Genomic DNA, 25257 nt, shown 5'->3' with positions numbered 1-25257 from the left:
ATGTTTGTGGATGTATTTGAAAATAATGAGTGGTTTGCTTATAGGGAGTAGGCAAAGACAGATAACATTTAGGGTACTATGTTAGATACTTTGTGTATATTATTCACTTGTTCATTCATTTGGCATTTATTTAACTCCTATTATGTGCCAGGCACTGTTCTAAGAGAATATAGCAGTGTACAAAATTAAGAAAATAAAACATACAGTATGGCAAGCAGTGGTAAAGATATGTAGGAAAGGAAGGAGTATGGAGTATGTACAGGGTACAGATTGAAATAGACTGGTCAGGGAAGTTCTTTCCTACTCAGCTGATTTCCTCTCATGGAGTGGTGAGGGAGCATGCCTTTGCTTATCCAGGATAAAGGGGTTCCAGGAAGGGACAAGAAAGAGCAGATGCTCTGGGAGAGGACTGTTCTTAATGTCTTAAGATTTAAAAATTGCAAGAAAGTCTGTGTGGCTGGAGTGTAGTGAGAAAGGAAGAGAATGGTAGATGGGGGGTCAAAGGCAAGTGAGGAAAGACTTTGTTAAACCACCATGGGACTTTGACTTTTACTTTGAGTAAAATGATCTCATATATACTCTTCACAATTGTTATACAAAGTTAGTTGAATTCTTCTCATTTTACTGTTGAGTAAATAAAGTTTCTATCAGATAAACAATAATTAACTTCTTTACAGTCATATAAAAGCTAGTGACTAACTTCTGAAGTTAGGTCTTTGACTTCAAAGCCCCATCGTTTTTCATTGTATTAATATTCTTATAGCATACTTCTAGAAGCTTTCACTTTTACCATGAAATCAAGGGAGGACTTATTTTTTAGTGTGGATCCAGGGTGAGTGTCCCTGCAGGACCCATTATTTTTCATTTTAATAGCCATAGGAGCTAATGCCATTCTAATTTTTAAATTAACTTTGTCAAGGAAGTTTACATATAAGGCAAGGCACCCATTTAAGCATCCTTTTCAATGAGTTTTGACAAACTGGTGCACCTGTATAACTATCACTATCATTCACAATACAGAACATTCCCATCATGTCTAACGTTCACTGATTGCAGGCCTTCCCCATTCATAGGCCCAGGCAACCACTGATCTTTCTCTCAATAGATTAGATTTCTTTTTTAGAGATTTGAACAAATGGAGTTGTAGAGAATGCATTCTGTTGTGTCTGATTTTTGTCCAACATAATTTTTTTGATTTATTTTGCACGGGCCGATCATTTATTTCTGTTGAATAGTATTTAATTGTATAGTGCTATTCTAACTGGTATCTGAACCAAGTTTGTTGAATGAATGAATATCCTCTTCCCCATAGTTTTGCCGCTTTTCCTTTCATGAATATGCTAAAATCTCTTCTAGATTTTGGGTGTTTCTAGACTTAAATTTGTGTATAGATTATGTGAAGGTATGATTTTACTAAAAAATGTACAGGGTTTAGAGCTCAATATTTATTAATAAGCAAAATTCCTCCGTTGGATTATTTTGGCACCCTTGTCTAAAATGAATTTACTGTAAACATGAGGGGTTTATTTCTGGACTTTCTTTTTTGTTGATCCGTATAACTATCTGTGTGCCAGTATGTCTTGGTTGCAGTCTGCAGTTTTGAAAACAGGAAATGAGAATCCAACTGTGTTCTTCTTTTTCAAGGTTGTTTTGATTAGTGTGTGCCTTGAATTTCCATATGAATTTTAGGATTACCTTGCCAATTTCTGTAAAGAAGCCAGGTGGCACTTTGATAGATATTTTGTTGAACTAGATCAATTTGGGGAGTATTGCCATCTTAGGTTTTCTTATCAATGAATATGTGATGTCTTTGTTGATAGTTCTTTCATTTCTTTCAACAGTGTTTTGTAGGGTCTTACTCTTGTCTGGGCTAGAGTACAGTGGTGTGTCATCATAGCTCACTGCAACCTCAAACTCCTGAGCTCAGAAGATCCTCCTGCCTCAGCCTCCCAAGTAGCTGGGATTACAGGTGCTCCACCATGCCTGGCTATGTTTTGTATTTGTTGTAGACAGGGTCTCAGTATGTAGCTAAGGCTGGTTTCTAACTCCTGACTTCAAGGAGGCTCCTTCCTCCCACCACGGCCTCCCAAAGTGCTGGGATTACAGGCGTCAGCCACTGTGCCCAGCCTCGTTTTGTAGTTTTTAAAAGAGTACAAGTTTTGTACTTCTTTTATTAAACTTATCCTAAGTACTTTATTCTCTTTGACGTTTTAGAAATGGAATTGTTTTCTTAATTTCCATTTTGGTTTTTCATCGTTGTATAGAAATGCAATTTTTGCATATTGATTTTATACCCTGCAACCTTCAAATTGTTTATTATAAAATATATTATCATTATTGAAGTCTATTATTAAACTGTTATAAGATCTAACAGTTTTTAGTGGCTTCCTTAGAATTTTCTTATATGAGATTATGTTATCTGCATTAGAGGTAGTTTCACTTCTTCCTTTCTAATCTGGATGTTTTCTGTTTGATTTACTTGCCTAATTGTTCCGGCTAGAGTCTTCTGTACACTGCTGAATAGAAGTGGCAAGAGTGGACAGCCTTGTCTTGTTCCTGATGTTAGAAGGGAAGTGTTCAGGTTTTCACCATTAATTATGATACTACCTTTGGCTTTTTTCATAGATACCAGTTTGAAGAAGTTTTCTTCTATTTCTAGTTTGTTGAGTGGTTTTATCATGAAGGGGCTGTTGGATTTTTTTCTAATGCTTTTTCTGCATCTTTTGAGATGATCATTTGGTTTTTGTTTTTTCTTAATATGGTGTGTTACATTATTTGGTTTTTGAATATTGAACAAGTTTTGCATTCCTGGGATAAGTCCCACATGGTCATGGTATATAATCTGTATTATATTTTGCTCTATTTGGTTTCCTAGTATTTTCTTGGGGATTTTTTTGTTTCTGTTTTTGTAAGGTATATCAATCTGTAGTGTTCTCGTGATATCTTTAGTGTTATTACCTGGGTAATGGCCTCATAAAATGAATTAGGAAGTGTTCCAGGTGCTTCTGTGTTTTGGAAGAGTTTAAGAAGTATGGATATTAAGTTTTCTTTTAACTGGTACAATTAACCAGTTAACCCATCTGGGCTTGGGATTTCTTTGGGAAGCTTTAAAATTACTAATTACTCTTTACTTGCTATAAGTCTGTTCAGATTGTCTGCTTCTTCCCTAATCCATTTTGATAGTCTATGACTTTCTAGGAATTTGTCCATTTCCTCTAGTTATTTAATTATTTAGCACTCAGTTGTGCATTTTATTCCTTTATAATCCTTTTTAAGTCTATGAGGTTGGTAAGTAATGTGCCAAATTCCTACCTGACTTTAGTACTTTGAGTTTTCTTTTTTCCCCTCTTCATCAGTTTAGCTCAAAGTTTGTTGATTTATCTTTTTAGATAATAAGCTTTTTAAAAAAACTTTTTATTTTGTATTTCTATTGTCTAGTTTACTTATTTCTGTTCTCATCTTTATTATTTCCACTGTTTGCTCTTGGTTTAGTTTGTTCATTCATCTTTTTCTAGTTTTAAGAGGTGGAAGGTTAGGTTATTGATTTGAGATCTTCTAAAATGTGAGCATTTACAGCTCTAAATTTCTCTCTAAGCACTGCTTTCACAATATGAGTTTTTGTATCTTGCATTTTTGAGTTTATTCCTCCCAAAGTATTTTTTAATTTCCTTTGTGATTTTTAAACCTATTTTTTATTTAGAAGGATGTTGTTTAATTTCCACATACTTGTGAATTTCCTACATTTTATTTGACATTAGTTTTAATTTCATTCTGTTGTGGTTGAGGAACATATTTTGTATGATTTCAGGGCTTTTAAACTTATTAAGTTTTATTTATGACCTTGCATATGGTTACTAACCTAGAGAATGTTCCATTAGCACTTGAAAAGAATGTATATTTTGCTGTTGGGTGTTCTATAGATGTCTGTCAGATCTAGTTTTATATTTTCAAGTCTCCTATGGATTTGATCTTGTGTCTAGTTTTTGGATCCATTGTTGAAATGTGGCATTAAAGTCTCCCATCTTCTATTGTTGAATTGACTATTTCTCTCTTCACTTCTGTCAGTTTTTGCTTCATTTATTTTGGGACGCTCATTAGGTTCATATTTTTATGATATATTTTTTCCTGATGATTCATCTATTGTAATACTTTCTTTGTCTTTTCAATAATGTTTTAAAAAGTTTATTTTGTCTGATATTGGTATAGCCACTCCAGCTTTTTTCTGGCTGCCATTTACATGATACATCTTTTTCTATCCTTTTACTTCCAACTATTTGCATTTTTATTTATTTTTTTATGTCAACTTTTATTAAAAACAAACCAAATCCAGCAGCTTTTTCAATGCCTTACTAGAGGGTTGCCTCACAAATGAACCATCATTTCTGGAGGGGCATTTGCATTTTTAAATGTAAAATCTTTGCCTTTTGATTGCATTATTTAATCATTTACATTTAATATTGTTAAGAATATAGTTGAATATATGTCTTCCATTTTGTTTCATTTCTATATCGTTTTGTTCTTCTAGTCCTTTATTTCTTTTGTGTCAAATAACATTTTTGTATTGTAATTCCTTTAATGATATTTTCATAATATTTTTTAAAGTTTTTGTTCTAGTGCTTACTATATACATCTTATCTTAATCTAAATCTACTTTAGGCTTGTACTTACTTAATTCCAGTGAGGTATAGAAATCTTATTCCTATACAGCTTTATTTTATCTTCTCTCCTTTTTGGTGTTATTATTGTTTTTTATATATATATATATATATATATATATATATATATATATATATATATATATTGCAGCTATATATTTTACAAACCCAACAATATATTGTTTTTGCTATTATGTTACGTAATTTCATGTTACTTAAAGGAACTGAGAGAAGTAAGGAGACTAAATAGATATATTTATAGAGTTTGTTACATTAACTATATTTATCATTACCATCTTCTTCCCATTTTCTTACGCCAGAGTAGCTTAACTTTCACCCACCTTCTTTATGCCATATAGTCCCATACACTATATTTCTGTTTATTACAGATCCAGCAGTAGACATATATATATATATATACTGTTTTGTATATTTTTTTATGTCAGTTGAATAAAGTGAAAAGGTATGCATTTTACTGTCTTTTATTTTTACGTAATTATCAGTGTTTTTGTCAGGTCTGCTATCAGTGAATTCTGTCAGTATGTGTTTATTTGTAAGTTTATTTTGCCTTTTTTGAAAAATAGTTTTGCTGGATATAAAGTTCTTCATTGACAGTGTTTTCTTTCAGCATTTAAAAAATTTTTTTTATTTCAGGAAAATATGAGAATACAAACATTTTGGTTACATTTTATATCTTTGCCTCTCCCTAACAAGGGTTAGAGGTATGCCCCTCCCCTCCACAGTGCTCACCGTATCCCTCAGTTGTGAGTCTACCCCCCTAACTTCCTAATCCCTGGAGAATACCATCATTTGAGCACCATAATGTTTATCAGTCAGTATCTTTCAGCGTTTTTAATGTCATACCCCAGCTTTCTGGTCACCATTGTTTCTGATGAGAAATAAGTTGTGCCTAGTCACTTTTCTCTTGTTGCTTTCAAGAGTTTCTCTTTGTCATTGCTGTTCAACATTTTTGTTATGATGTTTCTGGGCATGAATCCCTTTATTTATCCTACTTGAAGTTGATTGAGCTTCTTGGATGTAGATTAATGTTTTTCATCAAATTTGGGGAGTTTTTAGCCATTTTTTCATCAAATATTTTTCTTTTCCTTTCTCTCCTTTCCTCAAACTCCCGTTGCACTTATGTTGGTTCACTTAATAGTATCCCATTTTTCTGAAACTCTCTTTCATAAAACATGTTTCTTCATTTTTCTCTTTTCTCTAGATAGCATAATTCCTATCAGTCTATCTTCAAATTTACCTAGTTTTTGTTCTCCCAGTTCATATGTACTGTTGAGCCCTTCTTGTGAATTTTTTAGTTAAGTCATTTTATTTGTCAACTTTATAATGTCCATTTGGTTTTTTTCAAAACATCTTTTTCTTAAAGATTATTTGATGAAACATTTTCATCATATCTTCCTTTAAGCATGGCTTTCTTAAGTTATTGGATGTATTTTTAATGATGGCTTCTTGGCCCATCACACATACGATTTCTGTTGCCTGCTTTCTTCTCCTGTGTATGGATTACTTCTATTTCTTTACATATCATAATTGGGAAGGGGACAATTTTATGTAATACATTGGACATTTTATATAATACATTGTAGCGTTTCTGGACACTGATCCCTTCTCTTCTGGTGCTTGTTGTTTGCTAGTCTCATGGCTTGGCTGGACTATTCTAGTGAAGTTTTATATCCTATACAGTGTGAAGTACCTGATGTCTTACGTCAGAGAGAGTACAGCCTTGGACCTGGACATAGTTACCGTGGGATGACATTGATTTTAGCGGGCTGATTGTCTCTTTCACTTATGTCTGTTGAGCTCTCTGCCTTTGTTGGTATCACACCCAGATGTTAGTTTCCACTAACTGCTGTTGATTGTTCTGTTGTTTCTGACAGTTCTCTGGGGCATAAATTGTTCCACAGTCAGATAAAATTAAATTTTGGCCCTTTTGCATAGGCATTTTTTGAGGCCAGTCTTTAATGTTTGATCTGAACCCAAGAGGGCTTTTTCTGGCTATCTCTTTCTTCAGTTCTCTTTGGTTACACTAGCTGGCCTGTGGTTTAGCTCAGTGGTCCCCATCATTTTTGGCACCAGGAATCTGTTTCATGGAAAACAATTTTTTCCATGGACAGGGGATGGGGTGGTGGTGGTAGGGCAGAGCTCAGGGAGTGATTGATGCAGGGCCTGTTTTCTAATAGGCATGGACTGGTAATGGGCTGCGGCCCTGGGTTTGGAAACCACAGATTAGCTTGATACTGTTTTGGAACTAACAGCTTCCTTTTAGTTGCTTACCATCAAAATTTCCATGTTTTTGAAAGTACTCTTAGGCTTGAACTTCTTTACAGTCTGTTCCAAAAGTCAGTTCCTCTGGGGATAGTTTCAGAGCTCTCTGCTTTTAGGACTACTGCTTCTATGCAGCAGAATCTCTGAGCCATTGTACTGGGCAGGGTGCTAGCCCCTAGTCTTTTTGGCTTGCCTCTTCCTATGTGGATCCTCCATCTTATGTAGTAAGATGAGTTGAAGGCAAATGAGACCTCAGTATTCTAGGCCTGTTGTGTTTAATATAGAGCCTCTGCCTATGTTTTGCGGCTAGTGGAGGAATGTTGGGGTGGGGTTTGGGTATAAGAAATTCTGTTGGCCTGCCTGTCATGTGATGTACTCTACCCCTTCCTTGACTGGGACCTTGTCAGGGAGAAAGCCTTGTCTTCTTGACCCCATCTGCCCAGAGTAGAGCTTTCATTATGCTCAGCTGGCAGGAGGTGGGAAGGGGCAGTGTGGCCCAGGTGCCATAGATTCTTGCTGTTCCTATTGAGATTAGTAGATTATTTGAAATAGTTTTTCATTTGATGTATTCCCTCAGAACAATCTCCAGAGAATCAAATTTCTTTTTTTCCTTTTTAAGTAGTTTTTTGTTGATTGAATTTGACTATTCAGCCTTATTTTCTCTGGATAAAACTTACTATTAATAGAGTATTGACCTTTGGGCCTTTTATTGATTTGCTAATATTTTTTTGAGCTTTTTAATTTTTAGTTCATGAAGAATACTGATCTTTGGTTTTGTTTTGTTGTTTACTGTATTGTCTTTGGTTTTGGTGTCAGGGCAATGCTCATACCTATAATACTAGCATTTTGGAGGCTGAAGCTGGAGGATAGCTTTAGGCCAGGAGTTCGAGACCAGCCTGAGCAACATAGTGAGACCCCATCTCTACAAAATTTAAAAAAAATACTTATTCAGGCATGCTGGCATGTGCCTGTAGTTCCAGCTACTTGGGAGGCTAAGAAGATTGCTTGAGCCCAGGCGTTTGAGGTTGCAGTGAGCTATGATGATGTCACTGCACTATAACCTGGGCAATAGAGCAAGACTTAAGATGTATTATACTTCATGTTCTATTTTCTGGAAAAGACATCGTATCAAGTTCACTGGTGAAACTACCTGTGCCTGGAGGTTTTAAAATGTGAGTTCAGGCTTTTTAGTACTTATAAGATCATTTATGTTTTCTGGTTTTTTTCCCCTGAGTGAGTTTGAGTAGTCTGAAGTTTTTGAGGAATAGGTCCATTTCATCTAATTTTTCTAATTTATTTGTATAAAGTCATTCCAGTATTCCTTTATTATCCTTTTAATGCCTGTGATTTCTTTAGATTAATCAAGAAAAGTGGGAGAGACAGTGTATTAATGGCTTTTGAAATATTTCTGCGTGTCCAGTATGGAGAAAGGGTCTTACCTGTTTGGTTTTGGACTAGTTTTTTGAACATTTGAGTTGGCATTTCATGCTCTAGCATTTATTTTCAAAATGGTTTAACATCTCCCCCATCATATTCTTTTTCAAAACAGCCCTTTTTCTATATAATTCCTAGTAACTTTCTGGCATATATTTTTAGAGTTGTTTTTGCCCTGTCTTGCTTTCTTATAGCCAAATCACATCAAAGTTGATTTAGCCCTGGATTGTGAGCCAGAAATCTTGGATTCTGTTTTCTCTGGCTCTGTCACTAATTTGCTGTATGTGTGACCTTGAACAAGGAAGGCACTCCCACTGTACCACAATTTGCTTATCTCTAAAATGTGATGTTTTAACTAAGTTTGCTCTGAGGCTTTTTTCAGTTGTTAAAGTACTTTTTCAGTTCTTAAAGTACTGTGCTTTCTACATTACACTCTGCCAACAACCTAGTCCATGCTCCTCTGATACTCTAATCCAGAAGTTGCTAGTCTTTTTTGTTCCATGAACCTTTTTGGCTCTCTAGTAAAGCATGTGGACCCCTTCTCAGATTAATATTTTATATATGCAAAATTAAATACACATGCTTATGAGGGCACCAATTGTATTAGAGTACAGTTTTTAAAATATTAAATAAACTCAGTAACATGCATACCAGTACAGAGTCTAGTGGCATATAGTCATTTTTATACTAGTGATGAGTATAATTGATAATTCAAAATTTGAAGCAACTAAAATGATTTGAAAATATCCATGGTTTCTAGTGGCAACAAAAATTACAGGTACAGCTGATACTGCTATGGCTTGTTGCCTACATTTTTAATAAGTAAATACTAAATTTTAATTATAAATTACTAAAATAAAGATGTAACTTTTCCCCCTGTCCAAGTTCATGCACTCTCCACCTTCAATCAAGAGACTGATTTATAGAACCCAGATTAAGGGCTCCTACTATCAGTCCACCAGACAGTTAATTTAGTGTCTGCTATGTATTAGGTAAATATAAATTGTGTTTAATGCATATGAAATACATTCTTCAGTGAATAAATATTACTAATAAAGGTTTGAATATTATTGCCATTTGTGACCTTGTATCAGTTATAAGTGGTTTATAAATCTATAGAGCACAATTTGCAAACATAGAGTTTTTATTCCAGAAATAACTTCTCCAGTTCTGTATTTCTTATGGACGTTTCTCATTGAAACCTTTTTATTTACTATCTGGTATGTTGTAGGGCTCAATAAGAATTTTTGGAGGGAAGTTAGAAAAGAGTCTCTGATTATTAGTATCAAGGTTCTTTGACTGTTTTAATATTGAATACTTGTTTGAAAATCTCTGGTAAATTTCCATTTTAAATAATTTGTTATTTAATATTTCTTAACAGGGACTACAGTATCCTTTATAAATGCCAAACTGCTATAGTTGTCCTTAATATATAGAAAACATTATGAAATGGAATTTGGTTCTTAGGTAAATAAAACGAATGTTACATTTTGTCTATACTGCCTGAAAATTTTGAAATGCAGAATTTTACAAATATTCTCAATTCAGTAGCGGTGAAACAACACATATTGAGGTAAAGGTTCTTTATAGTTTCTCTGCTTTCTTACCACTGTGCTACTTGGTTTGATTGGACTCATACTGCTACTTCTTTGATTCTAGGTGTACTCTGATTTTAATTTCTCTCTGGAAACGTATGTACTAAGTTTTTGTAGGACTTTTTAGCTGCCTTCCTCCTCCCCATAGGAGAATATCTGTTTGTATATATAGACTCTACTATATACAGACGTGTTTGTGACAGATGTCCTTAAACTTCCACTTAACTGACCTGCTCCTTTAAACTATTGCTTTCGATTTTTGTAGTCCTGAGTATTCTGAGCACTTACAGCTAAACTAGTTTACTCTTTTACCTTTTTCTCTCCACAGGGTTAGTTATATGCCTAGCAAGAATCCACTTTTATGCCAGTGTTAATCTATTTTTACTTTAAATATGATCTAATATGAAATATTGTAGAAAGAACTATTATTTTAATGAAAAGCAAGGCAAATACTTTGGAAGGACTGTACGTAAAGTTCTTTACAACAGATGTGGATAAGCCTTGAGATTTATGAAGCTTTTGCTTTAACTGACTAAACAGTATGGAAAATCATTTTCCCACATATCTGGAGGGAGTTTTTGTGTTGCTGGTTAATGCATTAGTTAAGTAATTGACATCATGGTCAGATTTTTTTCATCTTCCTGTTCTGTCAGCTTGTCTTCGGGCTAACTCTCCTCATGGTTACAAGATGGCTACAGTAGTTCTAGGTGTGGTATTCTGATACAACAAAACCTAAAGAGAAAAGAGGAGCTATGTTTTTCCCCCTTTCCTAAAAATCCTACCATCAGATTTTCCCTCATATCTCACTGACCAGGATTGGTTCACATGCCCTTTCATAAATAAGTTACTGACAATGGAGGAGGGTAGGATTACCATATTGGCTTAGACTCATCAGCATTAACTTTTGAATCATGTGGGAAAGGTCGAATATTTGTACAACCATTGTGGTTATAAGGTTAAAGGGCTTTTAGGGAGTTATGGTGAGACAACTATTTAGAAACTGTAAAACATTTGTAAAAATTCAGAAAGATTTTGGTATTTAAGCACATTTAGAGTCTTGTTAACTTTAAACAAAATTGAAACTGGAGATCTTAAAAGATGCATTGTATGTCCAGAAGAGGCAAATCTATAGACAGCAAGTAGATTAGTGGTTACTTAGGGCTGGGAGAAACAGGAGGATAGGAGGACAATCGCTAACATGTACAGGGTTCTTTTTGAGGTGATAAAAGTATTCTAACATTGTGGTGAGGGTTGTACAACTCTGAATATAGTAATTCTGTTAAATACTTGAAATGGATGAATTATGTGGCATGTGAATTTTATGTCAATAAAACTGTATTTTAAAAATGTACATTATAGATACTGTTTATGCAAATAAAGATTACATGAAAATCCAGTTATTAATCCTAAACTCAAAGAAAAGGCCTGGTTCTGCATCAGAATATCAAGGGGAATAAATATATATTTATATTTTTAAAGTATATATTTCTTATGATATGCAGTGACCAACTTTTAAAATTTTCTGGTTGCTGGTCTTGTTTTTATTAGCTAGGGTGCTTCTGTTGCAGTCTTTTAAGGGAAATGACGTTTTCACAAAATTAAAGTTAGTAAAAGGTTTAGTATAATTTTTGTGATTCATTCAATAAAGTGTATTTGTTATGTGTCACTATTTTAAGTACTTGAGATAACAGTGGCAAGCATAATGATCAAGGTTCCTCTGTTTATATTATAAGGAGTAAAGACAACAAGCAAATGAGAACAAAATTCAGATAATTAGGTGTTCAGTGAAGGCCTCTCTGAAGAGAGATAGTTAGGCAGAAATGTTGATGTCAAGAAGCAACTTGGCATTTAAAGATTTGGAGTAATATCATTGAAAAGGAGTTGCAGAGATAAAGGCTGTAAGTTGAGAACTGACTTGATGTGTTTGAGAAACACAAAGAAAGCCAGTATGGCTAGTAATTAGTAGGCAAATAGAGATACTCTAACTTCTTTTCTTACCCATGATTATAATCACTATTTTGTCCCCTTCAGTCCTTTTTCCTCTCTCATGCTTCATTATACTCACTGGCTTTGGTTAAATCCATTTTGCTGTCCCTGCAGTTGCACATGGAGAACACCAACCTCACAAGGGTTCATGGTGCTACTTGGTAGTTCTACTTACTGTCTCTTCTAATCTCTTCATTCTCCTACATTTTTAAGAAACTATTTCACATCTTTTCCTCCCTCCTCAAACCTCTCATTTCTCCTATATCCTCATTCTCAGATGATGACTCATATCTTACTTTACTAAGAAAACAGAAGCAATTGGATGTGAACTTCCATAAGTTTCTGAAATTGTATCTATCCACCTGAGTCTCCTCCCATTAACTATCTTTCTTCTGTTTCTATTGATAATATATCCTTGTGCTGTCTAAGGCTGCCATTTCTCTAAGGCTGCTTAAAGTTATTACTTCAGTAATTTCTCCCCTCTCTATTTTGTAGCATCAGCTTTTTCCTCTGTGCCATCATTTTTCCAGTCTTAGAAAATTCTTCTCTCGACTCTTACTTACCTTTTTTCTGTGCGATTCACCATTTCTCACTTTAATGGCAAAACTCCTTGAAAGAGATGCCTGTATTTTGTCTCTACTTCCTCTCTTTCTGTTCTTGTGAACTCAATCTACTTAATGTTTTTATGTCCACCATTTCACCAAACCTATACTTGTGAAGATTGCCAAATGACTTCCATGCTGCTAAATCCAAAGATTACTTCTCAACTTTTTTTTTTTAATTAACAGCCTTTGAAACAATTGATTACACTTCCTTGAACCACTTATCCCAGTAAGCTTTTGGTATATCTACCGTACTTTCTTTAGTTTCCATTTCCCTCACCGGCTGCTACTTCTCTAGACCATGCAGATATTATCTTCATATATAACATGAGGGAATTTAATCCCACAGAGGTTAAGCAACTTGTGTAAATATATGTATATGTAAGTTTCAGGCAGCAGGAAGACTAAATAGATCACCTTGTTGTCTTAATTTTAGATCCCAATTTTATTTAAGCCGAAATCAAATGAGGAACTTTTAATTTTTAAGTCTGTGGTTCAGAAATTCTCAAACTTCTGTCATTTAAGTTCAGTAGGACTCCTTTTATTGTATTTCATTTTATTTGAGACTTTTCAAAGTTGTGGTAGAAGAAAATTTCTGTGTCTTGGTATGCTGGGCCTTTAAGACAGATAGATCTGCAGATTTTCTACTTATCGTAAATTTTATGTATTAGATGCCTAGAATCTTCCTTGGAATATATGCTAGAGAACTACACAGACATGTTAGAAGTAGTTTATTAGGAAAACTATCCCTACAGAAAGTAGAAGACACACACAACATTAAGTTATAAACATTAGAATTATGACAACCAGAGAGTAAATTGATTTCAAGAGAATATTGTTGATTAAGTTTTGTTTTTCTTTGCAAATAGAAGCAACTTTTCATTTTACATGTCAGTCATAATCTGTGAAAGTTGTATTACTACAATACTCAGAAAAACTATTTTTGGTTAATGTGGCTGTTTTCCCAGACCAAGTATGGTATGAAACTGAAATTCTTGAGTTTTATTTATTTTGTTTCATCTGCCTGTGTTTCTTGTACATACCATGAGTCGTCAACTCAAGAGTTTTGAAAACATTTATCCATATGATCAAGCTAAAAATTAGTTGATAAGGGCAAGACAGCATTTTTGTAACTCCAGCCTACTTAGTAAGAAGAAAAGGTTGCTTGACATAGTTCTAGAGTTTGAGAAACCCTAAAATTTTAAAGATAGTGGCTAAGTGCATTATATTTAGGTTTTATTGAGCTCCAGTGAAATCGGTCACATCTTAAAGTTAGTTCTAATTAATAGCCAGCCTAATATATAGTGCCCTCTATTTTTTTAAAAAAAAAAAAAGCCTGTCCAACTGGTTCAGCTATCATAACCTGACCAAATTCATGGTTTTTTACTTAAAGTTGAGTGTGATAATGACTACCAAATTATAGCTATTTTAGATACCATTTCCAGCCTCCAAAATATAAATGCTATTGAGCAACGAAGCCACAGGAAAAAAAGAAAATGTGGGAAAAGTCAGCTGTAATCATTCGCCTCCCTGAATTGATTACCTTGACACAAAATATTTAAAATATAAGATTTTAGAGCTGTATGCATTTAAAAAATTCATCTGAATCAGTCATATTATTTTACAGTTTAGGAAACTAAGGCCAGAGAGGAGTAATTGATCTATTTTTTGTCTTTGTAGTTTTGCCTTTTCCAGAATGTTACATTAATGGAATCATTCCACATGGATCCTTTTGAGTCTGGATCTTTTTTTGTAGCAAAAGCACACCATACCATGCCTGGCTAATTTTTTTTTTTTTAGAGACAAGGTCTCAGTGTGTTGCCCAGGGTGGTCTCAAACTCCTCAGCTCAAGCAGTACTCTTACTTTGGCCTATCGAAGTGCTGGGATTACAGGCATGAGTCACCATGCCTGGCTGGTCATTGTTTTTTCATCCTTCCCACTCTTCCTGGGACAGTAGTTGGTTAATGTTAGTCTGCTTGGTATGGTCTCACCATTCACAGTCCTGCTTGATACTGTCTCACAATTCATAGTTCATTGTCCTGCAGTTCACTTTTCTAATCACTTTTCTCACTGTTTAATTTTGGATCTTTATCCTACTGCTGTGTCTTCAAGTTCATTAAGCTTTCTTTTGCAGCATCTAAACTGTTGTAAATTCTAGCCAACATATTTTTCTTTACAGATATTGAACGTTTCTCTCTAAAAGATCAGTTCTTTTAATTTTTAAGTGATTATAAACTCATAAGAAGTTGCAAAAATACTACATCTGTCCCAGATGCTCATCACCTAACTTTTCCTGTCAGTTTCATCATACATAACTGCAGTGCATTATTGAAACCAGAAACTCATTGGCATAATAATTAGACTACAAATCTAACTGAGATTTCACCAGTTTCTGCATGCATTCACTTTTTTATGTTTTCTCTACCATTTTATGGTATTTTATCATATGTTATATAACTACCACCAAAAGCAAGGTACAGCACTTTTCTGCCACCATAAAGAAACTCCTTTGTGCAGCCAATTTGGGTCTTTTTTATACTTTGCATTATGATCATCATGTTTATTCTTTATCTTCTGTTTCCATTTATTATATTTTACCTTGTTATGGGTTATATTTCCTGCTTGTTTGCATGACTGCCAATTTTTGACTAGATGCCAGACATTTAATTTTATATTATTTGGCCTGTAGTCCCAGCACTTGGAAAGCCCAAAGGGGGCTTGAGCCCCGGAGTTCGAGGTTGCAGTGAGCTATGATTGCGCCATTGCCTGAGTGACAGAGTGAGGCTGTCTCAAAAAATTTGGTTTATTGTGCATCCATTCCTAATGTGAAGATTATTAACACAATTTATCACTGAACATTATATAATATAGTCAAGACAGTGGTGGCAAATACTAACTTTTCATGTTTATTTGGAAGAAAATAAAGAGCCTTCAGTCTTTTTCCCTTTTGTTTACTAAAAGGAGATAATGATCCTTAGTTCAGTATAGAATCTTGACTCCCATATTGGTTAGAATATATAGTAGCTGTGGATTAAAACCCTGGTCTGTGAAATATTTCCAGTTTTATCCCAAAGGGGGAAGTAAAACAAATAACAAGTTTCCTTTTGTACTAAAATCCATAGTTCTCCAAAGTGAAGGTTTTTCTTTTGTCTGGTAAATTAATTTGTCAGACAAATTCTTTTGTCAGAGTAAATATTAATTTTTGTTGTTAAGGTATCATTTAACATTTAAAATTTAGTTCTAATTATCTCTTACTACTTTTGTGGTCAAATCTATGAAAGAGGAGCCAGAGTATATGTTTTTGTCATGGATTCTTTTTAAAACTCAAATCTAGTAATATTAGTTTTTAATGGCTTGTTTTTTAAAAACCATTTTCTGCCCTTACTAATAGATTGCTTTTTGGAGGCAATCAATATGTATGTGTGCATGTGTGTTTCTTGGTTCTAATAATGCTGATTCTCCTTATGAATTATAAATTAGATGTTTTTATTATCCCCTTACAATTTATGTTTCCTATGATATTAAATAATTGCTCTAGATTTGTTATTTATCTGTCTAGTTTAAGAAATGAGCCCCATTATTTTTTTGCCCAATGTAAAAAAATGAATTCTCTATTGGAATATGCATGAAATTGGAGGACTGAAGGACAAAGACATCAATGAAAGTTGACATTTGTTCTTTATTGGGGTAAAATTTAATAGAATATTGAGTTAGGTTTGCATCTATTAATCATGTTAAAAATATATAATGTTCTCATTTGATGACATGGGAATAAACTTCATAACTAGAATGAGTCAGTACCTATGCAAATAACTTATATTCCTGACTGTTATCCATATACAAGCATTTGGAGGGCAGGAATTTGTAGTTAAATGACTGAATCTGAATTAATTGGGTATTTTTGAGACTAGAGAAAATTCATTTAAAAGAAAAAAATGTGTCAGTTGGGGGAGTGAGCTTTTTTGTCCACTTCATTTTTATTCACTGTAAGTTTCTTCCCTGTGTGTGATGTCTGGCAGGCAATCTTAATTGGAGAAAGTAGAAGTGGGAGGGAAGAATTTTTCATATTTAATGTTTCAAATAAAGTATGTTTGCCAGTCTAGCACTCACTAAATGGTTAAGAAGAAGATTGGTTAGAGTGTAAAACAATTAATTTTTGTTTTTTGTTTTCAATGTATCGGATATTTTTGCTACTGTTCATGTACTTACATGTTAGTAATTTTTACGGCTTTTGGATAATTCTACTCTAGAGGGAGAACTGGTGGGCGGTCCTTCCTGTGACACGACCCTTGAGTGACAGTTCTATTTGATTGCCTCCAGTACTGTGAGGAAAGGACACGACTCTATGGTGAGGACTGATGGACATACATTATCTGAGAAAAGAAACTACCAGGTAAGACCATTTTTTTTCTTTTTTCTCTGTTGGTCATGTAGCTACATTGAAGTGTTTTAATGTGTTATATTTAATTGAAACCAGCAGGTTGGATATACCTCAACTTGAGAATTTTGGGTTATAATTTTAAATGTATATATTGGGTTTGATAGTTGAACTAGTTGGGAACATTTTTCAAAATAAGTCATATTCATAATGTTAATTCTTTTAGTGTCAAAACAAATTTTCTGATATATTTATTAAGCTTAGATTATCTGATACATAATTTAGGACTTGATGGCTGGATTCAAAGCTAATAGTTTATAAAAGAAAGTGTTGATTATTTTGCAGATATTATTCCTGGAAAACTAAACCCGAAGTCTAGGGCTATATTTTGGGTAATAGAAATGTAGACAGAAGTGGATAGAGTATAGAAGAAATAGAAATGAGAAACTCAGAGTGTTCAAAGACCCAAATTCTGTTGAATTTGTCATTAGTGTGCTGTCCTTAAAATGCTGGATTTTTGTTTCCTCATTTAATGAGTTGATTAATAATATCCATCCCTTATGTTGTGTGTAGGGATGCTGAAATGTTGGTTGAAATGTAGCATTCCTACCTCTTTCTTCTTTAAAAAGAAGGCGAATTTTAAAGATAGTGCTGTTAGGCAGTGATTTTAAAAAACAAATATAACACTTGAATTTCATTTTTTAAAGGAAACCTGTTTTATTCTTTTGATAATAACACATTATCACATTATATAATGATCCAGAATACAGATTTGTTTAAAGCTCAAGTAGAAGTAAACTTCTAGGCTTCCTGCATAGATACATGTTCAACCTCTTTTTCACCTGCCAATTTCATTTCCCTGTAGGTTATGAAGGCAACTAGTGTGATAACAGCAGCTTTGGTTAACTAACCATCTATCTGCTAATCATTTATTTTAGTCTACTTAATTCTTTCTTTCCTCAAATGGGGAAAGTGAACAACAGAGAAAATTGTAAATTAGTCTTTGTGGTGTATGATAGCAAAGAACCTTTGATTATAAGGTCTGGGTTCTGGTTTGGGCACTGTCCCTGATAAAAAATGATATCATACTTAACCTTTCTAGAGTTTCACCTAATTTGATGTCTGGGTTTTCTTGTTAGATCTTTATGCTTTTAATAAGCCAGAGTAAGCTGAGGCTATGTGGAATCAGTTCACATTGTAACCTTTTTTTCTAAATTGTCCTCATGGACTTCACCAACATAGCCTTTGCTAATTATTTGTACTTGGCTGTATCTCCTCCCACCTCACAACCACTTCTGATTACCTTGGTTTATATAAGATTTTAATTGGTCACACTTCTTAGATTTGTCTCATGGACCTGTTTTAGCAGAGAAGGCCAAAATTTATGTTAAAAAGAATAAACCAGAATTATGTTTTATACATGAAGAGATTTATTTATGCTTGCACATTCTACTCTAAAAATACTCCATTTTTCCAGTTACATTATTTACAAATAGCCTAGGATTTTGAGCTTACAAGGAAAATAAATTCTTGGTTAGGGTTTTGCTGCCTGAAAATATTTTCTTTTTTTAATTGATTCATAATATTTGTACATATTTATGGGGTGCATGTGATATTTTGTTACATGCATAGAATTTGTCAGATTATAGAGTATCCACCACCTTGAGTATTTAGCATTTCTATATGTTGGGACCATTTCAAGTCCTCTCTTGTAGCTGTTTTGAAATATACAGTAAATTGTTAACTACGGTCACCCTACTTTGCTGTGGAACATTCGAACTTATGCCTTCTATCTCCCTTTTGTCTTTTGTTGTTTAGTGATTCTTAATGCATATTGAAATATCCTTGGCAACAGTTGGTTAAGTCTGGGTTGTAATATTATTTTATTTTTTGAAGCTTCCTCTGAAAAGTACATGTATAGAAGTAGAATTTTCTGTTATGGTGTTATGAATATATTAAGAATGTATGGGAAATTCAAGGAATATTAAATTACCAAAATAAATTTTTTTTGTCCTGGTAGCTCTAAAAGTTTGTATATTTTGAGATGAAAGTAATTTGAATTTTTTAAAATTCTATTTTGGAGGAATTCTGTAATTTTTCATGGATAAAGTAGAATTTCTTTGTATCCATGCTTATAACCATTTTCATTTATATTGAGGGTTTTTGCTTTTGGAGGGCATTTGATATTTTATATGTATATTTATTTAAGCATCCTGATAATAGGCTAATATCCCAAAATATAAGAAGAAAAGTAATATTTCTCCAAGTCTCATTTCCTTATAGACCTGATTAAAGCCTTAGGAATTTGGTTTAGGTAGGTGCATTCCCTCAGCTGTGTGCTAAAAGATAGTGACTTTTGAATGGTCATGGTTTGAAGTGTTGATTTTTTATAGTGGTATCTACTTTGGGTGTTTTGTTTCTTACTATAAATTTAAGCCTAGTTAGGCATTTGGAGTTTGACTACAGTAGTTGAAGTTTATTTGCAAAGATAGACTGGTATATTAGTTCAGGTAAGACAATCTATTTAAATGGTTCACAGTTCATTCTTTTTTTTTTTTTTTTTGTTCTTTTCTATAAATTAATAAATGGGTATACAGTTCATTCTTTTTGGAAAGATTGTCAAGCTTTTTGTAAGGCAGTGTAACTTCACTTTTGTGAGCATTTTATCTTCCTCTAATTTACACTAATTTATCCTGGCTATGAGCATGCACAAATCTAAACCATCTTAATTACCAGTTTAACTGATCAGTGATTTTCCCCTTCGTATGTAATATGTTCAAGCTCCTAAACTTTACACAGTCTTTCCACATTCTGGCTCCCTTACATGCTTTTACCTTTTAGTGTCTCTCCTATTATTCCCTAAGTGGGTTTTTTCCATTTAGTAGTACAAAGTTGCTTTTAATCTCTCTACCATGCATACATTTTTATACCTTGAAGCCTATACTAACATTTATTCTTTTCATGTAATGCCTCACCTTTCTTGACATGATTCAAGAATTAGGTACCAATTTTTCCAGAAGCCATTTTATAATGGGCTCAGTGCTCATTTCCCTTCCTTTTATAAGCTTTTCTGCATACTTCACATTTAGTGTTTACCATAATACATTGTAGTTGTCTGTTTCTTTGTCCTTGTCTTCCTGTATACCTGTGGTGTCCAATACTGTAGATACTAGCTACAAATGGCTATTTAAATTTAAGCTCATTTAAATTAAATAATATTAAAATTTTAGTTTATTGGTCACATTAACCACAACTGCTCAATAGCTACATGCTACTAATGGCTGCCATATTGAACAATGCAGATACAGAACATTTTCATCATTGCAGAAAATTGTATTAGATAGTACTGCTCTATGTAATGAGCTTCTTGGAAACTGGAACAATATCTGTTTATTTTGGTACTGCCAGCACCGGCGTACATGGTGCTTGATACATACATAGGTGTCCAATGCCTGTTGTTCCAGTAAAATTAAGTAAAATAGTGAGAGCAGGGAAAGGAAGAAATTGGGAAGTGTGCTAGGTAATATACGACTGATAGTTCCGAAATTTTAAAATGTTAACTTTGAGTGGAACCTTTCAGTATGAGGACGTTGATTGCATCATATGCTGGCTAGTTCAGTATGTTCTCTATAAACTGGCTCTAATGCGTCCCAGTCCATATATTCCTAAAGAATGACTCATAATCTAAAATGTTGTATTATCTTTGTGGAATATAGTATGTCAGAGAACTATAACAGCAATTGTATTTTTGTTTCCTCCCCCACCCCACCATTAAATATTTTATTTACTTTTTATTAACTTTCTTTTTTTTAAAAGACAAAGTCTCACTCTGTTGCCCAGGCTATAATGCCATGGCATCAACCTAGCTCACAGCAACCTCAAACTCCTGGGCTCAAGCAATCCTTCTGCCTCAGCCTCACAGCTGGGACTATAGGCATGCACCACCATGCCCAGCTAATTTTTTCTATATATTTTTAGTTGGCCAATTAATTTCCTTCTATTTTTAGTAGAGATGGGGTCTCGATCTTGCTCGTGCTGGTTTCAAACTCCTGACCTTGAGCGGTCTGCATGCCTTGGCCTCCCAGAGTGCTAGGATTACAGGTGTGAGCCACTGCACCTGGCCTTTCTTCACTTTTTAAATCACAGTTGTAGTAGATACTTAGGGCAAAAACATTAAAGAAAAAAGTAGAAATATAAAACACAACATGAAAGTTTATCTTCACAACTTTACCCTTAACAATTTGATGTGTATCTTTTCAGATCTTTCCTGGTTTCTATTTAGTGCAGATGTGATTTGTTATCTTCATTTTAACAAATGTGTATTTTTCTGCAGCTTGCTTATTGTACTTAATGGAGATATTTTCATGTCCCATCCTTTCCTTTGCCTTCTTCCCCTAGTTTGAAATTTGTATTTCATTCTTTTTATAGTTTTATTACATATGTGTGTTTTAGTGTATAATGGTGCATCCTTCTTTATTTGTTGTGTGGTGATTTTTGGAAGGTGATGTCCTATATTCCATTATTTTGAATAGGAAAAATAATAATTTACAGAGCACTCAAGATCCTAAACAATTTCCCAGATATACCTAAAATACTCAACACCCATCTGACATTTCACCAAGGGATTTCTGCATGATACAAAGCATTTAAAACACAAGTTACCTAATTATTAAACAGAAACAAATGTATTAGTAGGTGTGTTTCCATTTAGTATGTAAGAGTTTTATACAGTAGTAGTATATAAAAATCATTTTTATACTGCAATAAAATATAAATATTAATATAAATAAATTAAGAAAGACCCCTTTTCTTTTATTGTAAGTTACACATTATTCTCTTTCTACTGTCAGGATGCATCTTACAACTGATGGTGATTTTGAACCATATAGTTAGCTTGTAACTTTCTGTTGATGTGTTCTACTATTAAAGACAACACCAGCAGGAAAGCATTTTAGAATCAACCTATTATATGTAGTATGTTAAAGATATACAGTGAATATAAAGAATACTTAATAAAATCAATAAGAATTTTATAAAAATGAATACATAACAATTGAAGATTTGTCAGGGTAGATCTGGTGCCCAGAGAAGAAAAATAGAGGTTTTAGTCATTGTTGCTGTTTGGCATTAGGTGAAGATACACAGGAGTGAACGTATAAAAGAGTGAGTTGAAAAAATAAATGCCTGAAACCAACAAACTGGTTCAGAGTGTTTTCTTCTTTGCTCTTGAAACTCTTAAATAGCCAGAGATAAAGCAAGGGGATAGAGAAACCTAAAATAGATGGCTTTTTATTTTTTGTTCACTTGCATTTATGCAGCAACTAAAATGAGGTTGCTCTTATCATTACATTTTTGAGTGTGATGATTATGTTCATGTCATGATCACATTATCAGCAACAGAAGTCATTTTGACTCCATTATCAAAATTTTTTTAAAGGTAAAACTTGACATTTTATTGGCATTTGCGGTTTCTCTTTTTTTTTTCCTTTTTCTCTGGCTAACCAAGGACATCAAATTAAATGAATTCCCAGCTTCCTCATTGCTTGGCTCATTGCTGTGTAATGCTTAATGTTAGCCCTTCTCTGAATGCATTGTATGTTCTCATACTTTTTCCTTATCTTGTGAAATTGTTAAATGAGGTGACATTTGTTTACAAAAAGCAAGTTTCACCAAGACATTTGGTTTATGACACTCTTAGCTCTTGGTAGTTTGTTCACAGTGCCCCTAGGGCAAAAGAAATTTTGCTACATAAGTAATTAGGTCCAAATCACTTATAGTAGTAGTATACATGATATCCATACGGTAGATGCTGCTGTGTTTCCTAAGATGATTTTGGGAACTTAGGCTGTAGGCTTTATACATGAAATATTAAGTGTTCTCTTTGAGAAAGAGTGTATTCATCATTAAATCAAAAGTTAAAACATTAGTGCAGATATTGCTGTTAATCAGAAAATATAGAAGCAAGTAAAGTTCTCTTTTTAAAATATAAACTTAGGACTCCTGGATTCTAGAATGATAGCCCTAGTGGTGGCAGCTTAGTTTTTTTATCTTTCTGAATTCCCACATAAAAATAGAACAGTTGATAACAAAACTAAATCCCATGAAAACATTTGTAACAAAACTCAGTGACAAAGTGTTCCCATGAACCCCAAAATATAACCAGGTGAGAACTAATAAAAAGATCTACATTTGGTCAGTTTTTGGCATTAAAAAGTAAAGAAAAGCATTGGGATGTCTAATGGCTCTGAGAATAGAAGCACTCAAAGTAGTCAGCCAGTAACCACGGGTAAGTACAATTAGCCAGTTTGAAGAGATTTTGTGAAGTTCATTAGGTGAGTGTCAGGAACTCACTGTAAGGCTAAAGTGATTGGAACAGCCTACCTCTGTGAATTCTTGAGAGTGACCCACCAGTGCACCTTCTAAGACTCCACTGAGGAGAGGAATCAAAATAAGCATGAAAGAAATAGAGACATTGGAAAGAGAAAGTTCAGATAAAAATAGATGGGGGAAACAGAGCAGGATATCTCAGAAAATAAGCCATCGTATTTTCAAACACTACATGAAAACAACAGAGGGAACTTTATGAAAGTAGAGAGGTTATCTGAACCAAACCATATTATAAAAATGTAGGAAGATTAAATTCACAAGAAGTCTTGTAGGAATATGTTTGAGAGTGTTTGTACCAATTTTGAGTCCCATCAGCAGTACTTATATTCATCTGACATTTGATAATGTCAAAATTTAAATTTTTTCCCTTCTGTTGAGGTTGTGTTTGAAACATCTTTTCCTGTTGAAATTCAGCAAATAAAGATAATCCCTATATAGACTTTTAAAAGATTTTTAGTTAGATCTTTCATGTTTACATTTAATCTATCTGAAATTGTTTGTTTTGTGTGGTGTTAGGAGTCCAATTTCTTTGTCTCTAGATAATTGATAACATCATGTATTGATTTTTTTCTACCTTAACTAATCAGCAGTACTAGCTCTGTTGTCAATCAAGTTTCCTTATGTGTATGAGTTTGTTTCTTATATCTCTGTTACTATGATGTGTTTGTCTATGTCTGTGTCAATATCATATTTTATTTTCTTAACTCCTAAAGCTTTGTATTAAGTCTTCATGCCTTAATTTTTATTTGGGGGAAGAATTGAGAAGTTTATGATATTCCTGTCCATGAATTCATAGATTGGGGTCTTCTGGGTTTTCTGTCAGTTTTATATATTTTTTTCATAAATCTTCAGTCTAATTTATGCCTAAGTACTTTTTTGTTGCTTTTTTGGTTATAAATTTTTTAACCCTTTGCACTCGGATGTTGAGTGTGGGTGGATAATGTTGAGTGGATGATGAGAAAAAAGCAAGTGAGTGCAAAGGGTTAATATTTTATATGTGTTACTGAAATACAACTGACTTTTTAAATTGATTTTTTTCTATCCATCAATCTCGCTAAGCTGTTTTTATTCTTTACTAGTCTTCAACATGCCAGTCATTCCTTTTACCTTCTTTTTACAAACAAAATGTAATTGTAACTGTTTTAATATCATTGTCTACTAATTCTGTTAATTCATGTTATTTGTATTAATAGAAACGTAGTTTCTATTGATTGTTGAGGGCTTTTTTTCTTCATTATTTATTATATTTTACTGCTTCTTTGCATGGCTGGTGACTTTTGTTTGGATGTCAGTCCTTGGAAACTATCTTTTTGGGTGCTATATATTGTTCTGTATTTCTGTTAATAATCTTGAAATGTCTTGGAGTTGCAGTTAAGTTACTTAGAAGCCATTTGATCCTTTTGAAACTTCCTTGTTTTTGTTGTTGTTTGGTTTTTAAAAGTTTTGTTAAACAAAACCAGAGTAGCCTGTAGTTTAGGGCTAATTTTTCCCCAACTACTGAGGCAGTACTTTCTGAGTACTTTATTCAGTACCTTGTGGATTATGGTTTTCTGCTGTGGCTGGTGAGAACATAAATGATTCCCAGCCCCCTGTGAGCCCTGGGGATAGTATGTTCTTTTCCGGTGGCTCTTTTCCTAGCTTCTGGTAGTTTGCTCACATACATGTGATGATCAGTACTTAGCTGAAGACTCGAGGGAATTTCATCAGAGCTCTTTCTCTGTGCATGTGTCTCCAGTCTAGGACTCTAGCCTGCTCACTCTAGCTGCCTTGAATTACCCAGACTGTTTTTGACACTTCCTCATTTCACTGAGTTTGCTGGGCTCCACCTACCTGGGTTTCATCTTCCTCCATTGCAGCCTGAAAATTCCTTCAGTCTTATAAGCAAAGGCAGTTAGTTGTTAGAGTGTCCTCAATTCTTTTTCTTCTCCCATGGATG

General features: G+C 33.8%; 1 protein-coding gene across 3 annotated transcripts in view; it reads left to right on the top strand.

Annotated features, from left to right (window-relative positions):
• Positions 1 to 25257, top strand: part of CNOT2 (CCR4-NOT transcription complex subunit 2) — a 97305-nt gene that overhangs the window by 11217 nt on the left and 60831 nt on the right. For 2 of the 3 annotated variants that reach the window (XM_012788739.3, XM_012788742.2), the window contains exon 2: positions 16807 to 16949. In XM_012788739.3, coding sequence (XP_012644193.1) covers positions 16902 to 16949 — 48 coding nt within the window. In that variant the 5' untranslated portion in view covers positions 16807 to 16901. The remainder of the gene's footprint in view (positions 1 to 16806; positions 16950 to 25257) is intronic. The other variant, XM_012788738.3, reaches the window with a different exon arrangement.

The sequence above is a fragment of the Microcebus murinus genome, chromosome 10 (assembly GCF_040939455.1).
Source record: "Microcebus murinus isolate Inina chromosome 10, M.murinus_Inina_mat1.0, whole genome shotgun sequence".
In the NCBI taxonomy this organism is placed as follows: Eukaryota; Metazoa; Chordata; class Mammalia; order Primates; family Cheirogaleidae; genus Microcebus; species Microcebus murinus.
The sequence above is the reverse complement of the archived record's forward strand: the minus strand, read 5'-3'. Positions and strand labels throughout refer to the sequence as shown.